A 25,453-nucleotide genomic window follows, 5' to 3' on the forward strand; every position below is an offset into this window, starting at 1 on the left:
TTTATAAGCATAAAATATCCACTTATAAGGCTTATTTTCTACTTTTTCTTTTATGTTAGATGCCAGCATTTATTTAGACTTTTTTTAGAGCAGTTTTAGGTTCACAGCAAAATTTGAGAGAAAGATACAGATATTTCACATGTACTCCCTGACCCCACACACGCACAGCCTCCCCTGTTTCCAACATTCCCACCAGAGTAGTTTATTTGTTACAACTAATGAACTTACCTTGACCTATCTTTATCACCCCAAGTTCGTAGTTAACATTAGGGTTCATTCTTGGTGGTGCATATTCTATGGATTTGGATGAATGCAGTCACATGGATCCACCCGTACAGAAATCTGTGGAGCATTTTTACTGTCCTAACAACCCTCTGTGCTCTGTCTGTTGATCACAACCCGACCCATCTCCTGATAATTACGAAGCGAGCTTTCTATTGTCTCCAAAGTTTTATCTTTTCCAGAATGCCATATACTTGGAATCATACATGTTTAGACTTTTCAGATTGGCTTTTTTTTTTTTCACTTGGTAATATGCATTGAAGGTTTCTCCATGTCTTTTTGTGGCTTCATAGCTCATTTTTGTATAGCTGTGAATACTATTCCAATGTCTGGATGTACCACAGTTTTATTCATTTAGCTACTAAAGGATATCTTGGTTGCTTCTAAGTTTTGGCAGTTAAAAATAAAGCTGATACAGACATCTGTGCGTAGGTGTTTGTGTGGACGTAAGTTTTCAACTCCTTTGGGCAAATACCAAGGGGCATGATTGCTGGGTCATGTAGTAAGAGTAGGTTTACTTTGTAAGAGATTACCAGGCTGGCGTGGGGCTCATGCCTGGAGCCCAGCATTTTGGGAAAGTGAGGAAGGGATTGCTTGAGCCCACGAATTAGAGACCAGCTGGGGCAACATGGTGAGACTCAGTTTCTGCAAAAAAATATTACAAAGGAAGAAATAGCCGAGCATGGTGGTGCACACCTGTGGTCCCAGCTACTTGGGAGGCTGAGGCAGCAGAGCCTGGGAGGTTTAGCTTGCAGTGAACCATGATAGTGCCACTGCACGCCAGCCTGGGCAACAGAGCAAGACCCTGTCTCAAAAGAAAGGAAAAAAAAAGAAGAAGAAAGAAAAGAAATTACCAAACTGTCTTCCAAAGTGCCTGTACCATTTTGCATTCCCACAAGCAATGAAAAAGAGCGTCTGTTGCTCCACATCCTCACAAGCATTTGGTGCCATTAGTGTTCTACATTTTGGCCACGTGACTAGGTATGTGGTGTTGAAGGAGACTAAAGAGAAAGGACCTCGAATGCAACGGGTGATCCTGAATTACATCCTAAACCTTGGGAAAAAAGTGCTATCAAGGGCATACTTGGAAAAAATAATGAAATGTGAATATTAACTGTGGTTTAAGTAATTCAACATATTAATGTTGAATTTTCTGGTTTTGATAACTGTTGTGTAAGAGAATATCCTTGTTCTTATAAAATACATACTAAAATATTTAGGGATAAAGAAGCACGATGCCTGCAACCCACTTTCAAGTGGTTCAAAAACTGCGTGTGGCGGGGGGCAGATAAAAAAGAAAAGGAAGGAAGAGAGAGAGCATGAACAACAATAGGGGAAAATATAAATGATGGGTGAGTTTGGATGTCTTAGTCTGTTTGGGCTGTTCTAACAAAACACTATAAACCGGGTGGCTTATAAACAACAGAACCTTATTTCTCACAATTCTGAAGGCTGGGAAATCTAAGATCAAGGTGCCAGATTTGATGTTTGGTGAGAGCACACTTCCTGGTCTTCATAGTTGGCTGTCTTCATACTATATCCTTACATGGTAGAAAGGGCAAGGGAGCCCTTTAAGGTTTCTTTTATAAAGGCACCAATCTCAATCCTGAGAGCTTCACCCTCATGACTTGACTATCTTCCAAAGGCTCCACCTTCTGACATCATAATTCTGGAAGTTAAAATGTTAGCATATAAATTTGGGGCAGTATCTCCATGTATGTAAACATGTAGTCCATTGTATTAGATAAAGGGTATTGTGGTAGTTTCTTAAGGTTGCCATAATAGAATACCACAAACTGGGTGGCTTCAAACAATAGAAATGTATTCTCTTATAGTTCTGGAGGCTAGAAGTCTGAAATCAAGGTGTCAGCACTGTGATTCCTCCAAAATCTCTAGGGGGTCCCCCTCTCTTGCATCTTCAAGATCCTGGTAGCCCCAGGTGTTCCTCAGCTTGTGACAGCATCACCCCAATCTCTGCCTCCATCCTCATGTAGCTGCCTTCGCTTTGTGTGTGTGTCCATTTTCAAATGTCTCTCTTCTTACAAGGATACTAGTCAGATTGGATTAAGGCCCATCCTTCTCCAGTGTGACCCATCTTAACTGATTACATCTGTAGTGACCCTATTTCTAAATAAAGCCACATTCACAGGTACTTGGGGGTAAGGCTTAAATATAACTTTTTTGGGGAAATGCAGTTCAAACCATAACAGGTACATAGGAGTCCTTTGCATTACTCTTGCAACTTTCCATCAATTTGAAATTATATTTTTAAAAGTTACCAAAATGTGTTAGCATGTAAAAAAAAAAAAAAAGATGGCCTTTGTTTACTAAAATGCCATTAGATAGATAATTCTCATTTAAAATGTGGTTATTCCAGCCTGGCCAATGTAGCAAAACCCTGTCTCTACTAAAAAATACAAAAATTAGCTGGGTGTGGCGGTGAGCGCCTGTAATCTCAGCCCTTGGGAGTCTGTGGCTGGAGAATCACTTTCACCTGGGAAGAGGAGGTTGCAGTGACCCAGGATTGCGCCACTGCACTCCAGCCTGGGTGATAGAGCGAGACTCCGTCTCAAAAAAATAAAAATAAATAACAATAAAATAAAATAAAATGTGAGTATTAATGTGTTAGAGAACTATAAATGAAACAATTGACAAGTATATTCTTTGAGATTAAATTGTTATATAACATAAACCAATAAATTCTTGGGGAAATATACACCTCTTGGTTCATATGCCATATGGCATGTGGTAAATTAAATTTCCATTTGTAGGGAATGATATATTTGAGTTTCATGTGGGGAATGATATATTTGAGTTTCATCTCCAACACTCCAGAAACATAGTTTAGGACAAATTGGAAGTTAAGCAGTCTTCCAGTTTCAATAATTACACAGGAAATTCGCTCAGGGCTCCCTGTAGGAACTATGCAGTCTTCAACTGCAGAAAGTATTTGAGGGGTTGCTATTGATTTTGCACATAAAACATTGATTCATTTTATTTCTCTGATGAAAATCAATTATGATGTGATTGATTTTTTTTTTTTTTTTTGGAGCCAAACTGAAAGACGTGCCTTACAGTCTATGTTGTACAAATACAACATTTTTTTTGTTGAGCTGCATAAGGTTTTTCTTAATTTGGAATTACTTCTTTCAGTAAGACAAAGGCTGATAAGTACTGTCAGTATGAAAAATTTGACATCTAGTGAATAGATGTAAGAATATATATTATGAAGATATTACATGTATATGCACACACGTGTACACAAACCCTTAGGGTTTAGGGTGTTAGTGGGTACCAAATATCAATATGTTCTCTTACATCGTGAGAAAGTATATATGTTTTTCAGTTATTCTCACTTTCAGTATCCTTTTCACACACCCACTTCCTAATCCATATGTTCTTATAAAGTGCAGCATTCAGTCGTTTAAAAATATTACTTAAGATTTAGAAAATGTAGAGTGATTGCTAACGCTGTTGTTCCTGTATTATGAAGTAAGTTTAGGCTTGGATATTTGTTTTATATTTGAAAATCTTCTCTAAAACCCTCAACTCCCCCTGCTTCTCATCCTCTGAAATAAAACAACCATGTGTACAGTCAAATACATACACCAATACATGAAATTCACATCAATGCGAATGTTGAGTGTGACTCCTCATTCTGTACAGAAAGTATTGAACCATTTACTCAAGGAATCGATATGGACAATGATTCGGGATCATTTTTCTCTCACTTTTTTTTATTCATAGCTGAAAAATTACATACTGGAGTCTTCAGAGGAATGAAATTTGAAATGTAAAAAAGAACATTTTTAAAAGGTATTTTAAAATGTCAAGTTTGTATTTTGGAAGAGAAAAATTGTGTTGCAGAACACAGATTTTTAAAGTCTCATATGATAAATGGGCAATGTCAAAAGAAATTATTGATTTGATTGTTTTCATTTCACACAATTGAGTACATAGGTTTGCTATGCCTGATTGGTTCAAAACGGAGGGTTTTTTTTGTTTTTTGTTTGTTAAATAAGAGCTAATCTAATACCTTATACATGTGACTGATTCCTAACTTCATGGGTCACATCACCTTTGATATGCTGAACACTAGATTTTCTGAGGTTTTCTGACATTTTGATGAAGCCTTTGCTTTGCAACTCATCAGCTCCGTAGTTGCAGTGGGCTCCATTACCAACTAAAATTACACATTTGCTTCTGAGTTAGCTGGACTAATGATGAAAATCAGCTGTGAGTCTTCTCAGTGGTGTACACAATAATATTCATGTACAGTAAAAGGAATCCTGACATGAAATTAATTTATGCAAAGGGAAGAATTATGGTGTTTGCACATGTGCAAGTGTGAGACATTAATCTAGTTTTCCAGGGCTGTTTGGAGTATCTGAAGCACATCACCTTAGCTCTGTCCTCTATCATGCCTTCTTCCAGTGCAAACATGGGTTTGAAATCCCCGAGGCTCAAAGGGGCAGGTTTTGCCTGTAAAACTTCCATGAATTGTTATAACCTGAGAAACAGCAAAAGCTTCACTTGCTAAAATATTTGATTCTAGCCTGCCAAGGAATCTACATTGCCGGCTTCAAAGAATCCCCTTTGTGTCAAGGCATTATCTCCAAACGCAAGTGTTTTACACAATTGTGGGAAATATGGTCAGCTTTCCTAAGGACACTTACCTTTTTCACAACAGGGCATAGGAAGAGTCCATTTTTATTCATGGAGGCGAGACAGAGGACTCTGCACATAGCATTGATTGGGAAGTCGGGGGCATCTAGAAAAAAGCATGGGAAACTAAGGCATAGTTTACATAGAGAGGTGTATACAGGGAGACACCACTGGCCTAGTCTAGAAGCTTCCAGAGGTCCACTGTTAACACCATTCCACAAGCTCTAGATCTTTTGACCTTGGTGCACACCTCCTTGGTATAGTTAGCTACTTAATGCGTGGTGGATGGCGGCACACACTTTGTCATAGGCACAATAAGCATTTCTATTATTTCCTATATTCCTCGATGGAGTATTATGCCGATGGGTGTTTGTCTCTACATACCTGTATTCTTATCTGTAGCACTCCAATAAAATTACTTCAAATAGGCACCTACAATGCCCTCCTGAGTTTTAGTGTTAGGAAAAGTAGGTATTTTCAATAGGACATGCTAGCCATTTTGCAGACTGCACTATAGCCTATTATCCAAGCCTGATACAGAGCTATCCTTGCACTAGTACTATATTATCAAGATTTTTTATACTTTACCAACATTAACCCATTTTATCTTCACAACAACTTTGGGAGAATTAAAGACAGAGAGGGCAAGCAGTTTCTCCAAGGTCACATGACTGATAAGTTTTGAGCAGAGATTTGAACTGGATTTTGTGTCCTTAAAGGCTCAGCTATGCTGCCCCTGGTGGAGAACAGTGGGTGTATGCCTTGAAAACATCACAGACAAGACTTACTACTCAAGGCCATGTGGATTAATATATTTGTTAAATGCAATAGCTAAGATAGGCTGTGTGTACCTAGGACCATGCATGTGAAGTGCCATGAGCCTCCTGCATGCAACCTTTCCAAGTGGTGCTTATAATTAGTATAGCCTGCTTTTACCTGTGAGGAAACTGGGGCGTAGAACCCTTAAGAATTTGCCCTAGGCCATAAAGTTCATGAGGGAGAGGCACCGGGATGGAATCTCAAACCATTAACTCTCTATTACTGTGCAATACTCACTTTATAAGAGAAAGGCACAACATAGGTACTAGCCAGTGTCCAGTAGAAGACAAAAAGTCCACCAAAGTAGTTAGTTTGAATAGGATGCATTTAATAGAAACATTATTATCTAATAAAGGTAGATTAATTACAAAGCGGGGGGTAAAGATAATGCTGAAAACTAACAGAACAACAGATACAGGAAGCAACCGCTGTTCACCACATCGGGGAGAGAATCTGGAAGAGACCCCTCAGGGATTGAAATGTAGACCCTTTTAGAGAGGATGTGGCTGTGGCCTCTGCATGGTGGGGAAATTCACGGAGACTGGTTCTGGCAATTAGGAAGCTATGGGCTAAGTGGCAGCAAACCTGGCTGGAGGGTGTGCACCGCTGGGTACCCCACAGTGGGCCAGAACAAGAAGGAACATCCTGGGCCAGTGAGAGGAGCCCCTTCCTACTGCAGTACCCCTTCCTCCCTCAACTGCCAGAGCCATACTGTAAATCTGGAATCTCTTCTAAGTGGTCCAATGTCAGTGAATGAATATTCTGCCTTTGTTTCTCTAATGTTGTAAGAATCCATGTTTACCTATGTTCCCCAGGTATGTAGGTATGTTAACATTTTTGCATACATACCTTCATACCTAGGGAATGTCTCCCTCAACTGCAGAAATAATATCTGCTCCCTGTATCTGCTATTCCCGTATTCTTCAGAGTTCTCCAGATTACATTCAGTAGTTATTTCCTTTTTACTCGTTAATTATTCATATCCAATCTCTCTTGTTAAAATTATTGGTGGAAATTCTGGCTCCTAGAGAGAGATACATGTCATATAAATGTAAAATCTTGCCGTTCTCTTGCTTCATCCAGGGTCCTAGTATTTACTTTCCCCAAATGATACTGGGATTTCACTCTAGGCATGAATCTAGCAAAAACGGGGTAGTTACAGTGGGACTAGAAGAGAATGTCCTCTTTCAAGGCACTCTTTCCAGGTGAAGTCATCACAGTTTTTAAGTGAACAATGGGGCATTGCAGGCACAGAAGGTCAGGCTGCTTCCCCTGGTGAGGAAGAGTCAGGGTGACTTGAGGGCTCAAGATTATTTCACAGCAGGGCACAGTGGCTCATGCCTGTAATCCCAACACTTTGGGAGGCCAAGGCGAGCAGATCACTTGAGGTCAGGAGTTCGAGACCAGCCTGGCCAATGTGGTAAAACCCCATCTCTACTAAAAATACAAAAATTAGCCAGGTGTGGTGGCACGCACCTATAGTCCCAGCTACTTGGGAGGCTGAGGCAGGAGAATCGCTTGAACCCAGGAAGCAGAGGTTGCAGTGAGCTCTTTCTGTCTTTCTCTGGGAACAAGCATGCCAGATATGGTTTGGCTGTGTCCCTGCCCAAATCTCAATTTGAATTGTATCTCACAGAATTACCACTTGTTGTCCGCGGGTGGGGAGACCCAGGGGTAGGTAATTGAATCCTGGGGGCCAGTCTTTCCTGTGCTAATCTCATGAAGAAATCTCACGAGATCTGGTGGGTTTATCAGGGATTTCTGTTTTTGCTTCTTCCTCATTTTGTCTTGCCACTGCCATGTAAGAAGTGCCTTTTACCTCCTGCCATGATTCTGAGGCCTCACCAGCCATGTGGAACTGTAAGTCCAATTAAACCTCCTTTTGGTCCCAGTTTCAAGTATGTCTTTATCAGCAGCGTAAAAATGAGCTGATACAGTAAATTCGTACCAATAGAAGTGAGGTGTTGCTGAAAAGATACCAAAAACGTGGAAGCAACTTTGGAACTGGGTAACAGGCAGAGGTTGGGCAATTTGGAGGGCTCAGAAGAAGACAGGAAAATGTGGGGAAGTTTGGAACTTCCTAGAGACTTGTGGAATGGCTTTGACAAAAATGCTGATAGTGATATGAACAATAAGGTCCAGGCTGAGGTGGTATCAGATGGAGATGAGGAATTTATTGGGAACTGGAGCAAAGGTGACTCTTGTTATTTTTAGCAAAGAGACTGGTGGCATTTTGCCCCTGCCCTAGAGATTTGTGGAACTTTGAACTTGAGAGAGATGATTTAGGGTATCTGGCGGAAGAAATGTCTAAGCTTCAAAGCATTCAAGAAGTGACTTGGGTGTTGTTAAAAGCATTCCATTTTAAAAGGGAAACAGAGCATAAAAGTTCAGAAAATTTGCAGCCTGACAATGTGGTAGAAAAGAAAAACAGCGCAAGCCTGTAATCCCAGCACTTTGGGAGGCCGAGGCGGGTGGATCACGAGGTCAGGAGATCGAGACTATCCTGGCTAACATGGTGAAACCCCGTCTCTACTAAAAATACAAAAAACTAGCCGGGCGTGGTGGCGGGCGCCTGTAGCTTCAGCTACTTGGGAGGCTGAGGCGGGAGAATGGCGTGAACCCGGGAGGCGGAGCTTGCAGTGAGCCGAGATCACGCCACTGCACTCCAGCCTGGGAGACACAGCGAGACTCCGTCTCAAAAAAAAAAAAAAAAAAAAAAAAAAAAAAAAAAAAAAGAAAAACCCATTTTTTGAGGAGAAATTCAAGCTAGGAGTTTAATGTTAATACCTGAGACAATGGGAAAATTTCTCCAGACCATGTCAGAGACCTTCACAGCAGTCCCTCCCATCACAGGCCCAGAGGCCCCGGAGGAGAAAATGGTTTCATGGGCCAGGCTTAGGGTCCTCATGCTGTTTGCAGCCTGGGTATTTGATGCCATCTGTCCAAGCTGCTCCAGCCATGGCTGAAAGGGGCCAATGTAGAGCTTGGGCCATGGCTTCAGAGAGTGGAAGCGCCAAGCCTTGGCAGCTTCCATGTAGTATTGAGCCTACAGGTACACAAGAAGTCAAGAACTGAGGTTTAGGAACCTCCACCTACATTTCAGAAGATGTATGGAAACACTTGGATGCCCAAGTAAAAGTTTGCTGCAGGGGCGAGGCCCTCCTGGAGAACCTCTGCCACAGTGTGAAAGGGAAAAGTGGGGCTGGAGCCCCCACACAGAGTCTTTACTGGGCCACTGCCTAGTGGAGCTGTGAGAAGAGGGCCATCATATTCCAGACCCCAGAATGGCAGGTCCACTGGCAGCTTGCACCATGAACCTAGAAAAGACGGAGACACTCAACTCGTGAAAGCAGCCAGGAGGGAGGCTGAACCCTGCAAAGCCACAGGGGTGGAGCTGCCCAAGACCATAGGAACTCACCTTTTGCATCAGCATAACCTGAATGTGAGACTTGGAGTCAAAGGAGATCATTTTGGAGCTTTAAAATGTGACTGCTCCGCTAGATTTCAGACTTCCTTGGGCCCAGTAACCCCTTTGTTTTGGCCAATTTCTCCCATTTGGAATGGTTGTATTTACACAATGCCTGTACCAGCATTGTATCTAGGAAGTAACTAGCTTGCTTTGGATTTTACAGGCTCACAGGCAGAAGGGACTTGCCTTGCCTCAAATGAAACTTTGGACTGTGAACTTTTGGGGTAATGCTGAAATGAGATAAGACTTTGGGGGACTGTTGAGAAGGCTTGACTGGTTTTGAAATGTGAGGACATGAGATTTGTAGGGGCCAGGGGCAGAATGATATGGTTTGGCTGTGTCCTCACCCAAATTGCAACTTGAATTGTATCTCCCAGAGTTCCCATGTGTTGTGGGACAGACCCAGGGAGAGGTCACTGAATCATGGGGGCCGGTCTTTCCCATGCTATTCTCATGATAGTGAATAAGTCTCATGAGATCTGATGGGGTTATCAGGGGTTTCCACTTTTGCTTCCTCCTCATTTTACTGACGCCTTGTAAGAAGTGCCTTTCGCCTCCTGCCATGATTCTGAGGCCTCCCCCAGGCGTGTGAAACTGTGAGTCCAATTAAACCTCATTTTGTTCCCTGTTTTGGGTATGTCTCTATCATCAGTGTGAAAATGAACCAATACAGTGCCTGTACAGTGTCAGCAGAGCACTTATATGTTCTACAGACAGTAGTGATGTAGGACCAAGGCATGGCCTTCCCACATTGTGGCTACATGGCTGTGATAACAAGCAGAATTATATGCCTGTACTGTGCGCTAAACTCACTGAGGCACTCTGGATGTTTGCCTCGGCCTGCCTATCCTTGACCAAAGCACAGCCATGTTCCCTACAGGAATGCAAAATCTTATTCCTGTAGCTTGGAGACTGAAGGAAAAGAATCATTAGCAAAGTCTACTAAAGAATATGCCTGAAGTAAGGGATTTTTTGTTTTTTTTTCAAACTCCGAATAATTAAAACTAAATGCACTAACAAGATAATTTGAATCTTGAGGACCTTAAAATTATAAAGGTCCTTAGATTAGTAAGGACTGATGACTTGCTCTGTTCAGATAAAGTAATATCTTTACATGATTATAGAAAATATAACATAGTACACTCAATATGGTGAGGTAAGAAACTCAACTTACCTTGTGGGAAAATGTTAAGATATGGAATATTTTACCACTTTAAGCTACTTTTTTGTTTGTTTTGGGTTTTTAAAAATAATGTATTTAAAGTCGTTCTTTGGAAATCTGTGCAAACTTGCTAAAGTATAGAAAATCTCTCTGCAAATAAAGAATAATAGAAAAAACTCTAAATATTAACACATAAAAATTTAAACGTGAATCATATTTTATGTAAAGTTATAAATGAGGATATAATAAGAACTATGCTAGTATTGCAACACAGAATGCTATTTTGTAAAAGGAACAGGGAAAATCTTTCCTTTGTCTGGCCTGAGTTTAATAACATGTTACTAGGAGGTGTGTGGGAAATCTTGGACAATGGGCATATGTTCACGCCATGCCCTAAAAGATGTGATGTTAGCCATGCCTAATAAATTTTATGGAACTCATTAGGGAATGTGGAGCAATGGAGACAATTCGTATGACTGATTTCTGAAGAGCGCAAGCAAATCTACTGTTGTATTGAAGCTGAGATGGACCAGGGGTGAAACAGGAGTGCTCAGAGGTGCTGTGCTGATGAAGGGAGCTTGGAGGCTAACACATGGAAGAGCCATATTTAATACAGTCAGCCTATCGAGATTTACAGATCATGCCTTTTGTTAGAAAATAGTTGCTAGAAAGAGAAAAATCAACCATAGTCACTAACACAGGCCTTGATTAAAACGTCATAGTGTGAGAAGAGCTCCCAGATGAGTTTCTGTGGAGAAAAAGGAGGTTAAAGATTTGATAGGACAGATTGGGGAACGTTGGTCAAAGTTCAGCTTGTTCCTTGAAGAGTTCTTTTAGAATCTTTGAAGGCATCAGACACCTCTATTATATTACAAACAAGACAGGATATAGGGCAGCCAGTGCAGAGGCATGGGTTTACAGCCACTCACTAGAGATGCTGGGTTTAGCAAAGGGGTGGGGAGACGCAGCTGGGGCCAAGGTTTTGCAAGGTTCAGTGGAAGGTTTTCAGAATGTTAGAGTCTCCACAACTCATTCAATATATTTATCTTAAAAAATAATTCGAGCTTCCGACCTGATTCTTCAGGGTCATATCTACCATAGACTATTTCTGCATCTGTTTCCCAACTAAGATTGAAGTGCAACTCCTAATCTGCTTTTAATTTTAACAGTATATATGATGTTACTTTTTTTTTCTTTTTATCTAGGCTGGAGCCAATGTCCTTCTCCAGGATGTGAATGGAAATATCCCATTAGATTATGCCGTAGAAGGGACAGAATCCAGCTCTATCCTATTGACCTATCTGGATGAAAATGGTAGGCAAAACTTTTAAAACCATAGAAAAAAATAGATTGGGAGAATTGTAAGTGTATATTCATTTTCACAGGTTTGCTTACATGATTTCTGGTGGCTGTAGTTTCCCCATGTGGTGTAGAAGATGGTATTTTTTTCCCTTCAACTTTCCATTGCCCTTACTGCACTGCATTGTGGTTTAGTCAATGCTGGTGTTTTTGCAAGCCAGCAGAAATCTAGAGGCCAACAATGAAGGGACATTTTAACAGGCATCTGAAGTCTACAATTAGTGGGACTGGGTTTGTAATTATAATCTGTTCTCCCCTGGGAGGGGAAGGGAAGTCAACGAACACAATTGAATTTTGAGCTAATGAGAACAAGGTCATCTGAAATGTATTCTCTTAGAAGCGGGTAGTCCTAGCTGGAATTAGAGGCAAGGAAGTGAGGGCTTAAGTCAAGAACAGTTGTCTGCAAATTGACCTTTTGTGACACTTAGAACACAAAGGACATCAGAAGAAAGCCCTGTGGTCATGATACTAGCCTGAAAAGATGAGGGTGAGCCCCTAAATGCACTCACTGACAAAGGATGTTTAATTATACAGGTCCAGCATATAATTTCATCAGTAAGTGCAGCCTTGGGAAAGTGGGAGGTATGAGAATCCCTGAGCCCAATATAGTATTAAACTAAAGAATTATGCCCCTCCTTTTTTCCCCTGCTGTTTAAGTATAAACAAAATAAAGAAATTCCAATCCCTTCAAAATGACCCTTGGCCAGAGAAAAGTTTACAGTTTTTAAGAGCCACATGGAGCTTATGTCGATACTCTTTTTGCCTCTAAGAAAACCTCACATCTGTCTCATTGTTCCCTTGTGCTCTCTGCCTCCTCCAGATTGCTTTTATGAAAAAGGTTTATTCTGAGGATGGCTTAGAATAATGTTAGTACTTAGCAGCAATGAGTTCTCAGATAAAATAGTCTCATTAGTTGTGAAAGCAAGGTAGATGTGGTTACCATGACAGGGGATGATGTGAGCATGGCCATGCTGCTGAAGGTCACAAGGTGGGGGTCTCAGGAAGAAGCAGGCTGGGTCGGGCTGGCAGTGCATTCAGTTTACCACTCTGCAGCTCAGTCGTGCCTGGGCACTATCACCTGTGGGAATGCTCACTCACTTTCTCCAAGTCTTGTTAGCTATGCCCTGTGGGAGGCGGATTCCATTACTTCTAAAGGGAATGAAGCTTGAAGTTATGCAGACTTCATTATTGGGAAGTTAATTATTTGAATCTTTGCCAGACTGCACAGGTAGCATGCAATTCTGAGTTTACATGAAAAACTTGGCACAGTGGTGCCTATAGTTAATAATACTGTATTGCATACTTTGAAATTTGCAAACATATGCAAATTTGCAAACATATATGAGATCATAGTTCGTATGCTAAGTGTTCTTATCACCAAATAATAGTAAAAATAACAGTAAATAAAGAGTGTGGGAGGAAATTTGGAGGTGATGGATATGTTTATGGCATATAATATGGGGATGTTTTCTGGGATGTATACTTACCTACAAACATCAAGTTGTATACGGTAAATATGTACAGTTTTTGTATGTTGGTCATACTGCAATAAAATGGTTTAAAAAAATAAAATCCGTGATGCCAAATTTTCAAAAAGTCCTTGACCATGTTTTGTTTCGCTGTGCCATGTCTATATTATTATTTCCTGCTTTTTCTGTCTTTCTGAATTTTAAAATGCTGCGGTAATAAATGTTTGTTTTAGAAAATAAAATGACATTTATTTTCTAATGCATTCATATTGCTTATAAACCTCTCCAACTCATTACAGCATTTTGTTTCATAGGAAATTTTAGTATTGCAAGATCAGTATTTTATATCCTTTGTAAAGAATAAAAATAAGTGTGTTCCTTTGAGAGGCTGATTTTTTAAAAGGAGTATGCAAAAACAAAACAAAACAAAAGAGAACAAAACAAGAGGAAAGTACTAACTCTTAAATGGTTAGTAGAAAATCTGCCACTACTATGGCTGTCACGGTCAGCTTGTTAAATACATGTTTGCTGGAACAAACTCAATTTAATATCTCTTAAATTTTTAATTCTGTTTGCCATTTGTCACTGCAGTCACTCTGGCCCGTGCCTTCACATCCATCTGCCCTTACCTCAGCTCATTCACAGTCTGCTTCTGCTTATGTTGGTCTTCCTCCCACTATCTCCATCATCTGCCGCCGTTCCCGGTAAATACTGTCTAATTCGATTTATTCTCTGGCCCTCTGCTTGGTACACTTTTACATTTATCTACTGTGACAACATGGGCTGACGTCTTTAGAAATCCTTACTATTTCAAGATGAGATTTTTATTATTATTTGGCTCTGGGTATTTCAGCATTGCGTTTTTATAACCAGGTGGTTGCAATCCTAGAATTTTCATTTTGCGTTGTGCAGTTTCGCATCCGAGTACTTATCACCTGTCACATCAGGATGCACGTGGCAGAGGAGGCCGGCAACGTCTTGAACAAGTTGATTACATGGAAAATCGCTGGTCACAAGTCCTAATTGTGCTGTCACCACCGACTTACACTGTAAACTCGGGGACAGCAATTAACCTCGGCTCACCGCCTGAGCCTGCCAGGCTGTAAAATGAGACAACCACGGAGAGCAATTGAGCATTTGATGAATATTAGATCTCCAGTGCAAGGAGAACCAGCTGGCATGCAAGGAAGGCAGTCGGTTAGAAAGTGAGCCAGCATGGAAAGAAAGCACTGATGGGAGAACCCGAGGAGTGCCCAGGATAAAAGATCAGCATAATGTGTACATTATACACACACATACAGAAATATTCTTGTCCCTGAAAGACACCAAAAGCTTTCGTTGGTTCTGCATACATCACCATTCACTGTCTTTTCTTCTTTCAAACCCATTCTTCTAACAATCATAGCTCACATTTATTTTCCTGAGTTCCTAGTTTCCTGTGGTTCAGCCCACTGAAGTTCAGTTTCTAAACCTGCAAACTCATTAGAAATGCCCTTGGAACAATTGTGATTACCTTCCTTAGTTTTCTATCCAGTGATAGCTTTCTTTCCTTTTTTATTACCTTATCTCTTTTTGACATTCAATGACTTTGGTGACACTCTCTTAGGAATATTCTCTCTCCTGCCATCTTCCCATGGTTTTCCTTCCTGTCTTCGAGCTTCTACTTAGGTTTCTTTCGAGTGTTTCCCGTGTCTGTCCAGCTTGCTAAATGTTGGTCCCTCCTGGGGCTTTGTCTTTGACAATCTTCCATCTCCTCCAATGCTGTTGCTGGGTTATCTCAGCCTTTTGCTTGTGTTGTTACCACTTGCTGGTTCTCAAGAATATCCCTGTAGCTTAATTATCTTCCAAGACCTTCATTCCTGTATATGCAGTTTTATTAAGTATCTTGACTTGAGTGTCAGATAGTTTGAAATAACATGTCTCTATGGAATGTATTATTGTCCTTTCACTGTCTGTATTTCATATTTGGCCATTATCACCAGGAACATCACTTCTCTTCCATATCGTCATGTCTGATTGTCGCCAATTCTTACAGATTCTACTTATTTGGTATCTTTCTAATATGTCCACCCAGATCACAAATCATGCTGTCACTGCCTTAATTAACATGCTGGTCTTTCTATTTTGGATTACTACAGTAGCTTCCAAAACTGGTCTTCTTGCCCCCAGTCTTAATCTTCCCCCTTCATTTTTCAGAGGACTCCTGGGTGAATCAGTTCACGAATATCATGTGTTTTTCTTTAGTTTAAGGCAGTTTATTTGAAATGCTCTCCCTGCACCAGCCTCTTCAAAATCATGCATTTTGATTTTGGGGTTACGGTTCCCATGACTATGTAAGATGGTCGCAAGTCACGCCTGCTGTTAGGGCTGGGAGAAGGGAATGGGTGGAGGGTAGCAGCACCCTTTCTGTGTATTTCTCTTTGCTGGAACTACTTTATTTGTCTGCTCAACTTTTTTACTTCCGTGCGTCTCTTAGAACACTTACTATGAAGATAAAAATTTGGGTTAGCGGCAGTTCTATGAGCTTAGAGGATCCCATGCTAAAATCATGAGATAGGGCATATTATAGTGAATTGCAAATGCCTGTTTAGCTTTGTTTCCTTTTTGAGGGCAAAAATGATGTTTTATGTATGACCAAATGATGACACAATGGCATATGATAATGAATAAAAATAAGGCATATGCAGATCTTATAAAAACACCCAGGAGGAAGGATATGATTTTCCTTACAAATAGTACAGAAGGCATCACAGAGGTGTCACCTACACTAAGCTGAAGGTGAGGGGCTGGGTTACCGCAGGGAGACCAAGCAGAGTGGTCTGACCCAGGCATAGGGAGTAGCATAAGTGAAGGTAAGAAGATTGGAAAAGCCACAGAAGAGAGGCAGTGCAGATCCTCCTACAACTCAGGAGAGCCCACAGCTGTGCAGTTCAGCATGGTCATAAAACCATCATAATAGCAGCAAAGAGTAGCCCTAATATCAACAGAGAAAAGGAAAAGTTGAATTCTTACAAAAACAATATTACCTTAAGAGGGACGGTTAAGGAAAGTTAAGTTAGGGTTCAGATTGACTTGGGGTGTTGATGTAATTTCAGTTTTGCACAAGAATCCAGTGATATTATTAGATTAAATCAGGTGGTGATAATATCACAAGTAATAATGTGTGGATTTTAGGTAAATTATTTTGTTTCTTAATTCTTATATTAAAATAAATTACTAAATTTCTTTCAAAATAATACATCTAAACAGACCTTCCATTAATTTATTTTCAAAAAACAGTATGAAAATCTACATTTTGTAGAGAAAATGAGAATGGACCCATTATCCATTACAAAATAGACTTATGGGCTCTATCCATCTTGGCTGGTTTTATCCAGGAGCATTAAAGAAATTTGACAACCAAGAGAGGGAGTTTCTGTTGTGTTGTGTTAACCAAAAGTGATTTGGACTACTTTCCTGAATATATATAAAAAAGAAATCTAAAATTCACATTTTAATTGGCATCCTATCTGATTCAAAATTAAGTTTTCAAGCATTAGGATACAATGTAATAATATTCCCCTGTGATATCTTCACAACAGGGACCAGAAATAGATTTTTTTCTCTTAATATAATGAGTCTGCAGTGAGTGATGTCTTATCTCTGTTTTAATTTGTTACTTGTCTTTAATCTTGTGTTTTTATCACTCCCTTTTAAATACATAATTATATAAAAGATACATACAACTTTAGTAGACATTGTAACATCCTAAAAGTTAACAAAGTAACTTTAGAGTGACTATCAGATTCTTCTGCTACTTTAGCATGCAAAATTGAAGGCTGACATCTGAGAAATGATATTTGCCAAAATAAAATCACACATGAAATTTCATAATCCTGAAAGTCAGAATAAGTGACAGTTTTAGCTGGTTCATAACAGACCTCAAATGACTCTATAAGGGAAATGTTAGTTCTAAAATGGCATGTCCATGATTCAGAAGCTGAGGAATGGTCACGGGTGTTTCTATTTCTTGTTTCTACTAAAATGGACTAGCTTTGAACAGAATATTTGAAACGAGATACATTATTCAAATACTGCATTTTGCTTTACTTTGTTTTGTTACTCCATGCTTCCTAAATGACCAAACGATAATATATGACGCACCCAAATGAGAGGTATGAAAAACACATGTCAGAAAGCTGACTAATAATCACAGATCACTTTTATTTAGTGCTTTCTGAAAGCTAAATACGTGTTATAAGTTTTATGTGTTTTAACTCATTCTCAAGCAACGGACTAATCAAATACTACCAACACCATTTTGCAGTTGAAGAAACAGAGGCAGAGGATAAGTTACTTGCCCACGTTGGCACAAGTAGTCATTGATACACACAGCACTAACACCCAAGCAGGTTGAGTGCAGAGCGCCTCTTCTCTATTGCTCATCCAGGTTCGGAGAAGGAGCTGTGGCATGAGGCAGAGTTGAAGTGCCCCAAGGGGAAAAATGATACCAGATATGCAACATGCTTGATGTGGTTTCTGCTATAGAGCTACCTCTTAAAAGAATGAACTATTATCTGAGGGACTAAGCACATTGAAGCCCACATAGGTTAAATAACTTTCGCAGAGTCAACCTGAGGAAGGAAACTACAGATAGGCACGTTCAGGAGCATCAATCCGAGGTTTATTCTTGGGTCCACTGTGCCAGGCTTTCTCTTGATGTTTGCTGCCAGGATGCAATCACATAAGAGAAAAGTGCTCAGAAAAGTGGCTGGTTCATAGCAAACATTTGCTATGAGGGAGGGATCACCATCATTATCATTTTTCCCTTGGAAAAAGATGAATTAGTTCTCCTTAGCAGATACCTGTTTTGTTCAGGAACCAATGCTAGGAATAGGAGACACATCAGTGAAGAGATACAGCTACCACAGAGATGATACATCATGAAATTTCAGGTTAAAATATATGCTGAATAGAGGTATAGGCAGGAATTTAGCAGACCTGAGCCTTCTGTGCACCACTTCCCCTCCTGGGTGAAGTCAGACTGTGGATTCTGCACTCAATGTTAGTTATCTTTATTAACATTAGTAGTCATTAAATGTTCAATGGATGCATCTTTTTAAAAACTTATTTTAAAGTCATTTTAGATTACAAGAAAGTCTAAAGATAGCACAGAGTTCCCAAATGCCCTTCACAGAGCTTCCCCTAATGTGAACACGTACATAGTCATGGTACATTTATCAAAACTAAAAAGTTAACATTGGGACAATATTAACTGTACTAAACTGAAGACTTTATTCATAGTTTTCCAGTTTTTATACTAACGTCTTTTTTTTTTTTTTTTTTTTTTTTTTGTGATGGAGTTTTGCTCTTGGTGCCCAGGCTGGAGTGCAGTGGTGCAATCTTGGCTCACTGCAACCTCCACCTCCTGGGTTCAAGTGATTCTTCTGCCTCAGCCTCTCGGGTAGCTGGGATTATAGGTGCTCGCCACCACATCCAGCTAGTTTTTGTACTTTTACTATAGATGGGATATCACTGTGTTGTCCAGGCTGGTCTTCAATTCCTGACCTCAAGTGATCTGCCCACCTTGGCTTCCTAAAGTGCTGGGATGAGGTGTGACCCACCGTGCCCAGCCTAAAGTCTTTTCTTCTATTCCAGGATATTAGATTGCTTTTGGAAGCAACTATTTTGGCCAGAAAAATCATAGAGATCAAAAACTGTATCTTTGTTGTTTCCATTTAAGTATTTTAAAATACTTTGAGTAATGTATGTTGATGATTTATATTAAAACAGATATTATTTGAAAACCTGCCATTATAAGGCATCGTATCATACTTTAGAACATAACAAGAGATAATTTTATATTTTTTAAAGACTATAGTTGGAAATACAATATGTGCAAAGATAATCAGTTCTTTGAATGAGTGTTCAAAGTAGAAGAGGAGCTTCAAAGAAGAACATGTTGAAAGAATAGATGATGAAGCTAGGCTTTGACCCCCAGGAACTGAGAACTACCTCTCCATTCTGGTTGAAAGGCTCTTTCTCCCCACAGGAGTGGATTTGACCTCACTGCGCCAGATGAAGCTTCAGAGACCCATGAGCATGTTAACAGATGTCAAACACTTCTTGTCATCTGGAGGAAATGTCAATGAGAAAAATGATGAAGGAGTAACCCTGGTAAGTTCATATATTTGACTCAGAAACTGTTTAAAGAGAGAATTTAAGTTGATTTATAAAACATAGACATCATTACAATTAACCTTTAAATAATTGTTGTGATCATAAAAGTAATACATGTCAGTTGTAGAAATTTTGGAAAACACCTAAGTAGGCAAAGAAGAAAATGCAGACCCAGCGGTTCCATTGTTGTGTATCTACCCAAAGAATATAAATCATTCTACCATAGACACATGCATGCGTATGTTCATCCCAACACTGTTTATAATAGCAAAGACATGGAATCAACCTAGGTGTCCATCAGGGTGGAAGGATACAGAAAACATCGTACATAAACACTGTGGAATACTACACAGCTGTAAAAAGAACAAAACCATGTCCTTCATAGCCACATGGATGCAGCTAAAGGCCATTACCTAAGAGAATTAACATAAGAACAGAAAACCAAATATCACATTTTCTCACTCATAAGTGGGAGCTGAACACTGAGTCCACATGGATACAAAGAAGGAAATGGGACACCAGGGCCCACTTCAGGGTGGAGAGTGGGAGGAGGGTGAGGACAACACACCACCTAAGGGGTACTATGCTCATTACCTGCGTAATGAAAAAATCTGTACATCAAGCCCCTACAACACGCAATTTACCCATGTAACAACATGCACATGTATCACACTGATCCTAAAATAAAAGCTAGAAGGAAAAAATGCAAAATACTTATGCCACTACCCAGGGAAACCCAATGTCTCTAGGTTGGTATATTTTCTTCAAGCCTTCCTTCTATGTATGTTTTTCCTACAAATTTAAAATAATTGTATGCATTACTTAGTCCATGTTGGTTTTGAAATGTAACTTATAGGAGCATGCTTTTATTTTAGTGTTCAGTAAAACAAACTATGAATGACTTTGGTGAGTGAATTTCTAAATTCAAGCAAACTCCTGTCATTACTTTTTATTGCTCTCAAGCACTGTTGCAGTAAATTATTAAAAGATCAACTAAATTTGGATAAATTTGTATATACTTGATATCTAATCACCAAAATAAGAACATTTTGCCCTAGTGACCCATAAAACTTACCTGGGTTACTGTGAGTTACAATTAATGATGACAGAAATGTAATACCCAGTGGAAAAATTTTTGAGAGAAAGTAAACTAGAATAGGAGAAAGGAGTTCAGAATTCTGAAGTATGAATTGCACAGAAATGCTTCAAATCAGTGATTCATTTCTCCCATGAAAGAAAATGTGGTGTGAGGTTGAAGACAGTTGATAAGGAAAGTGATTTAACTAAATAGATAAAAGCTTTGTAGTCTGAAAAGTTTTATTGAGATCTAATACATTTTTTACATTTATTAAATGCAGATTAAGTGCCTGTGACCTCTAGATGGTCACATTCTAAAAATGTGTTGTTTTCTTATGACTTAGGGTTACATTGTTATAGTCTCCTAAAGTTTATAAATGTATAAGTATTGATTCTGGAAAATAAAATTTAGAAAACTCTAACTTTAAAATGTTATAATTGTAAAAGCTTCTAAAATTTTCTTCTTCCTTCCTTCCTTCCTTCCTTCCTTCCTTCCTTCCTTCCTTCTTTTTTTTTTTTTTTTTTTTTTCGGAGTCTTGTTCTGTCGCCCAGGTTGGAGTGCAGTGGCATGATCTTGGCTCACTGCAACCTCCACCTCCCAGATTCAAGTGATTCTCATGTCCAAGTGATTCTCCTGCCTCAGCCTCCTGAGTAGCTGAGACTCCAGGCATGTGCCACCATGCCCAGCTACATTTTTGTATTTTTATTAGAGACGGGGTTTCACCATGTTGGCCAGGATTGTCTCGATCTCCTGACCATGTGAGATGACCCCCTCAGCCTCCCAAAGTGCTGGGATTACAGGTGTGAGTCACTGTACCTGGCCAGCTTCTAAAATTTTTAAATTATGCTTTCCTAAATTTTGTCTTCCAAAATTGATATTTACAAATTTGTAAACTTTAGAAGACTATAACAAGGTAACTCTTTCATCAGAAAAGAAAGCAGAGCATATTTAGAGTGTTTCGAAAAATAACGCATTCAAACAGCAAAAGCATTCAGAATTAATGAAGAAATGTAACTGGCCACACGCAATGAACAAAACAATAGTGACCAAAATTATTTTGTCATGGATCCACATTTCAGTTGGGAAAATGGGTACTAGACACTATAAATGAGCTAAATATATGGGATCCTAGCAATAAATGCAAGGGAAAAAACAACACAGGGACATGCTGGTCATATTGTTGCCATTTTGGATGGATAGATAGGAAAGATCTAACCAACAAGGGTGTTTTCCATAATGACTTCAAAGAAGAGAGAGCACAGTGGGGCTGTGAAGGGAGAGTGTTTCAGGCTGAGAGTGAGAAGGGCAAACCATAAACTCCTACAGTGTCAGGGGCGAGTGTGGTGTGCTTGAGAAACAGCAAGGAGCCCGTATGGCTGAAGCAGTGTCAACAAGGAAGGAGAGGTGCTGGGACCAGACCACACAAGCTTTTATGGGCCTATATGAGGACCACGGCTATGACTCTGCATGGGATGGGAAGATAGTGGGAAGTTCAGAAGAGAGGAGGGGCATGAGCCTGCTCCATTTTAAAAGGATCACCTACTCTGGCTGTTGTGTTAAGAACTGACTGAACATGCTGCTATAAAGACACATGCACACATATGTTTATTGCGGCACTATTCACAATAGCAAAGACTTGGAATCAACCCAAATGTCCATCAGTGACAGACTGGATTAAGAAAATGTGGCACATATACACCATGGAATACTATGCAACCATAAAAAAGGATGAGTTCGTGTCCTTTGTAGGGACATGGATGCAGTTGGAAACCATCATTCTCAGCAAACTCGCAAGAACAGAAAACCAAACACCATATGTTCTCACTCATAGGTGGGAATTGAACAGTGAGATCACTTGGACACAGGAAGGGGAACGTCACACACCAGGTCCTATTGTGGGGAGGGGGTAGAGGGGAGGGATAGTATTAGGAGATATACCTACTGTAAATGACGAGTTAATGGGTGCAGCACACCAACATGGCACATGGATACATATGTAACCAACCTGCACGTTGTGCACATGTACCCTAGAACTTAAAAGAACTGACTGAAAAGGACAGGGGCGAACCTGAGAGTTTGTTTAGGAGTAACTTCTAATAGGACAGGTTTGGAGTTGACTTTACCTCCTTTATTAGAATTGCAGCAAAATAACCAAATATAACATATCTCTTTTTAAAAGGGATCTTTTAGTTTACATTATCTTCTTGTTAAAGTAAATAGGAGCCTCAGAAAATGATACAATTTTAATAAACAATGTGTTACAGAGTATATGAAAATGAATTCGTCAGTTTGAGAATATAGTCTTTGAAAATATTAATGTGATAATTACTTTTCCAGTAATCTAGGCAATCAGTGATGTGGCTTAGACAACAGGGGTAGAATTGTAGTGCAATTAGACCTCCTAATAAATGTGTTGTGTGAGATAAAGTGAAGGCTTTAGAATGACTCTAAGCATTTTTAGCTGAAACTACCAGTGTGATGGAGATGGCATCAAATGAGATGAGGCTGAAGAAGACACAAGCCTAAAGCAGGAAAGATCGCATCAGTTCTGGAGATACTAAGTTTAAAGTGCCTCTTAGCCATCTTAATGGAGCTGTTGGATTTGTGGTTGGACATTGGAGTCTAGAATTCAGATCTCTAGATGAAAGAAAGAATTTGGAGAACATTAGCATATATGTGATATTGAAAGTTTTGATACTGGATGAAGTCACTACTTATATGCAGAAGGAAAGAAATTTGGGACCAAGCCATGGAGATGAAGAAGAGGAGGCTCCAGAAAGGAGATGAGAAGGAGCAAGCAGTAAGGAAGGTGGAAAACTAAGAGGACAAAATGTCCTGGGAGCCAAGTGAAAAGTTTGAGGAAGAGGGAAGAATGATAGACTAGCAAATACTGCTGAGGGGTCAGTTAAATGGGAAATGTGAATTGGGTATTGGACTTAGTAACTTGGAGGTCATTGACTTTCTCTTGGAGGACAGTTTCAGTGGACTAGTAGGATCAAAAGTCTGATTGGTGTGAGTTATTTAATAATTCATTTATTACATGTAATGAATTAATGCCTAACACATAATAGAAACGCAATAGAGCCTTTGTTTCTTTGTATGGTAGAACATATTACAACTTCATATTCTTTTTAAAAAACACTGCTAAGTAAAAACAAAATGCATACTTCAACCACTGCTAAATAAAAGAGCATACACACTTCAGTAGAGAAGCTATTGAAACAATCAATACAGAGCAATAAATTGCTATGATTTTCAAGCATTTTCAATTTTGACTTTCCTTGTGACCTTGTTTTTATTGAACAGAGAGCATAAATGTTGCAAATAATTGTTCTAAAATAACCAAATCTTGTGGTCATCATTTTTGAGCTTTTAACAAGAAAGTAACAATGAACAAAAGACTAGAATGAAAATTACAGCATTTAACAGCCAGTGGTTTGGTTTGATTCACATGTCTGAATTGGTTAGTCTGTGTATGTTAATAACTGTCATTTCCTTGTGTTTTCTTTTCTGTAAGATATATAGTGTATTTATCTATTATGGCGACAAGGAGAAGAAGACACTTTTGTTCACAGATTGATTTCCATACCTGAGTTGGAATGTCAGTTGTGGTTCAAAATTAAGCATAATTTTTCACACTGTTAAATTGTTATGTGCAAAAGGGAAGAAACTAACAACGAAAGGTTCGATGGGAATAAACTTCTAATAGGACAGGTTTGGAGTTGACTTTACCTCCTTTATTAGAATTGCAGCAAAATAACCAAATATAACATATCTCTTTTTAAAAGGGATCTTTTAGTTTACATTATCTTCTTGTTAAAGTAAATAGGAGCCTCAGAAAATGATGCAATTTTAATAAACACCATGTTACAGAGTATATGAAAATGAATTCGTCAGTTTGAGAATATAGTCTTTGAAAATATTAATGTGATAACTAGCATATATATTATGAAGACATTGTTGTTTTATTGTTTACTGTGTTAGCACATAATTTGATATATCACATCTGGCCTTGAGGCTTATTTATTTGCCTTGTTAGGAAAGAATTATTCAGGAGATGCAGGTATCAAGCAATTTTATTTTTGTCACCTTTATTTCAGTAATGCTGGTTCATGCCTTACTTATAGCTGGAGACAGCCATTTATTTTATGGTCATTTTTAAAGAATACAACTTCTGTGGTCACTTTATGTCATAAACCAACCTCAAATTAAAGTGTCCAATCCCATATTACAATTAAAACTCTCAACTTAAGTCAGGAGTTGTCGAATTTTTGTGCCATACTTCCCAGTGACCCTTGGGTGTAGCCCATGGATCACCTTTCAAAATAATTTTTAAATGTAATAACAAATGGGGCGATTCCTCAAGGATCTAGAACTAGATGTACCATATGACCCAGCCATCCCATTACTGGGGATATACCCAAAGGATTATAAATCATGCTGCTATAAAGACACATGCACACGTATGTTCATTGTGGCACTATTCACAATAGCAAAGACTTGGAATCAACCCAAATGTCCATCAGTGACAGACTGGATTAAGAAAATGTGGCACATATACACCATGGAATACTATGCAGCCATAAAAAAGGATGAGTTTGTGTCCTTTGTAGGGACATGGATGCAGCTGGAAACCATCATTCTTAGCAAACTATCACAAGAACAGAAAACCAAACACCACATGTTCTCACTCATAGGTGGGAACTGAATAATGAGATCACTTGGACTCGGGAAGGGGGACATCACACACTGGGGCCTATTATGGGGAGGGGGGAGGGGGGAGGGATTGCATTGGGAGTTATACCTGATGTAAATGACGAGTAGTTGGGTGCTGACGAGTTGATGGGTGCAGCACACCAACATGGCACAAGTATACATATGTAACAAACCTGCACGTTATGCACATGTACCCTAGAACTTAAAGTATAATAATAAAAAAAAAAGAAAAAAAAATAAATAAAAATAAAAAAAACCAAAAAACAAATGGGGCA

General features: G+C 39.3%; 1 protein-coding gene across 2 annotated transcripts in view; it reads left to right on the plus strand.

Annotated features, from left to right (window-relative positions):
• The window catches only part of MYO16 (myosin XVI), a 615,551-nt gene that overhangs the window by 179,321 nt on the left and 410,777 nt on the right, over positions 1–25,453 (plus strand). For both annotated transcript variants that reach the window (XM_050766698.1, XM_050766697.1), the window contains 2 exons: positions 11,603–11,711; positions 19,257–19,381. In XM_050766698.1, the coding sequence (XP_050622655.1) occupies positions 11,603–11,711; positions 19,257–19,381 (234 nt within the window). The remainder of the gene's footprint in view (positions 1–11,602; positions 11,712–19,256; positions 19,382–25,453) is intronic.

Source organism: Macaca thibetana, chromosome 17 (genome assembly GCF_024542745.1).
Source record: "Macaca thibetana thibetana isolate TM-01 chromosome 17, ASM2454274v1, whole genome shotgun sequence".
In the NCBI taxonomy this organism is placed as follows: Eukaryota; Metazoa; Chordata; class Mammalia; order Primates; family Cercopithecidae; genus Macaca; species Macaca thibetana.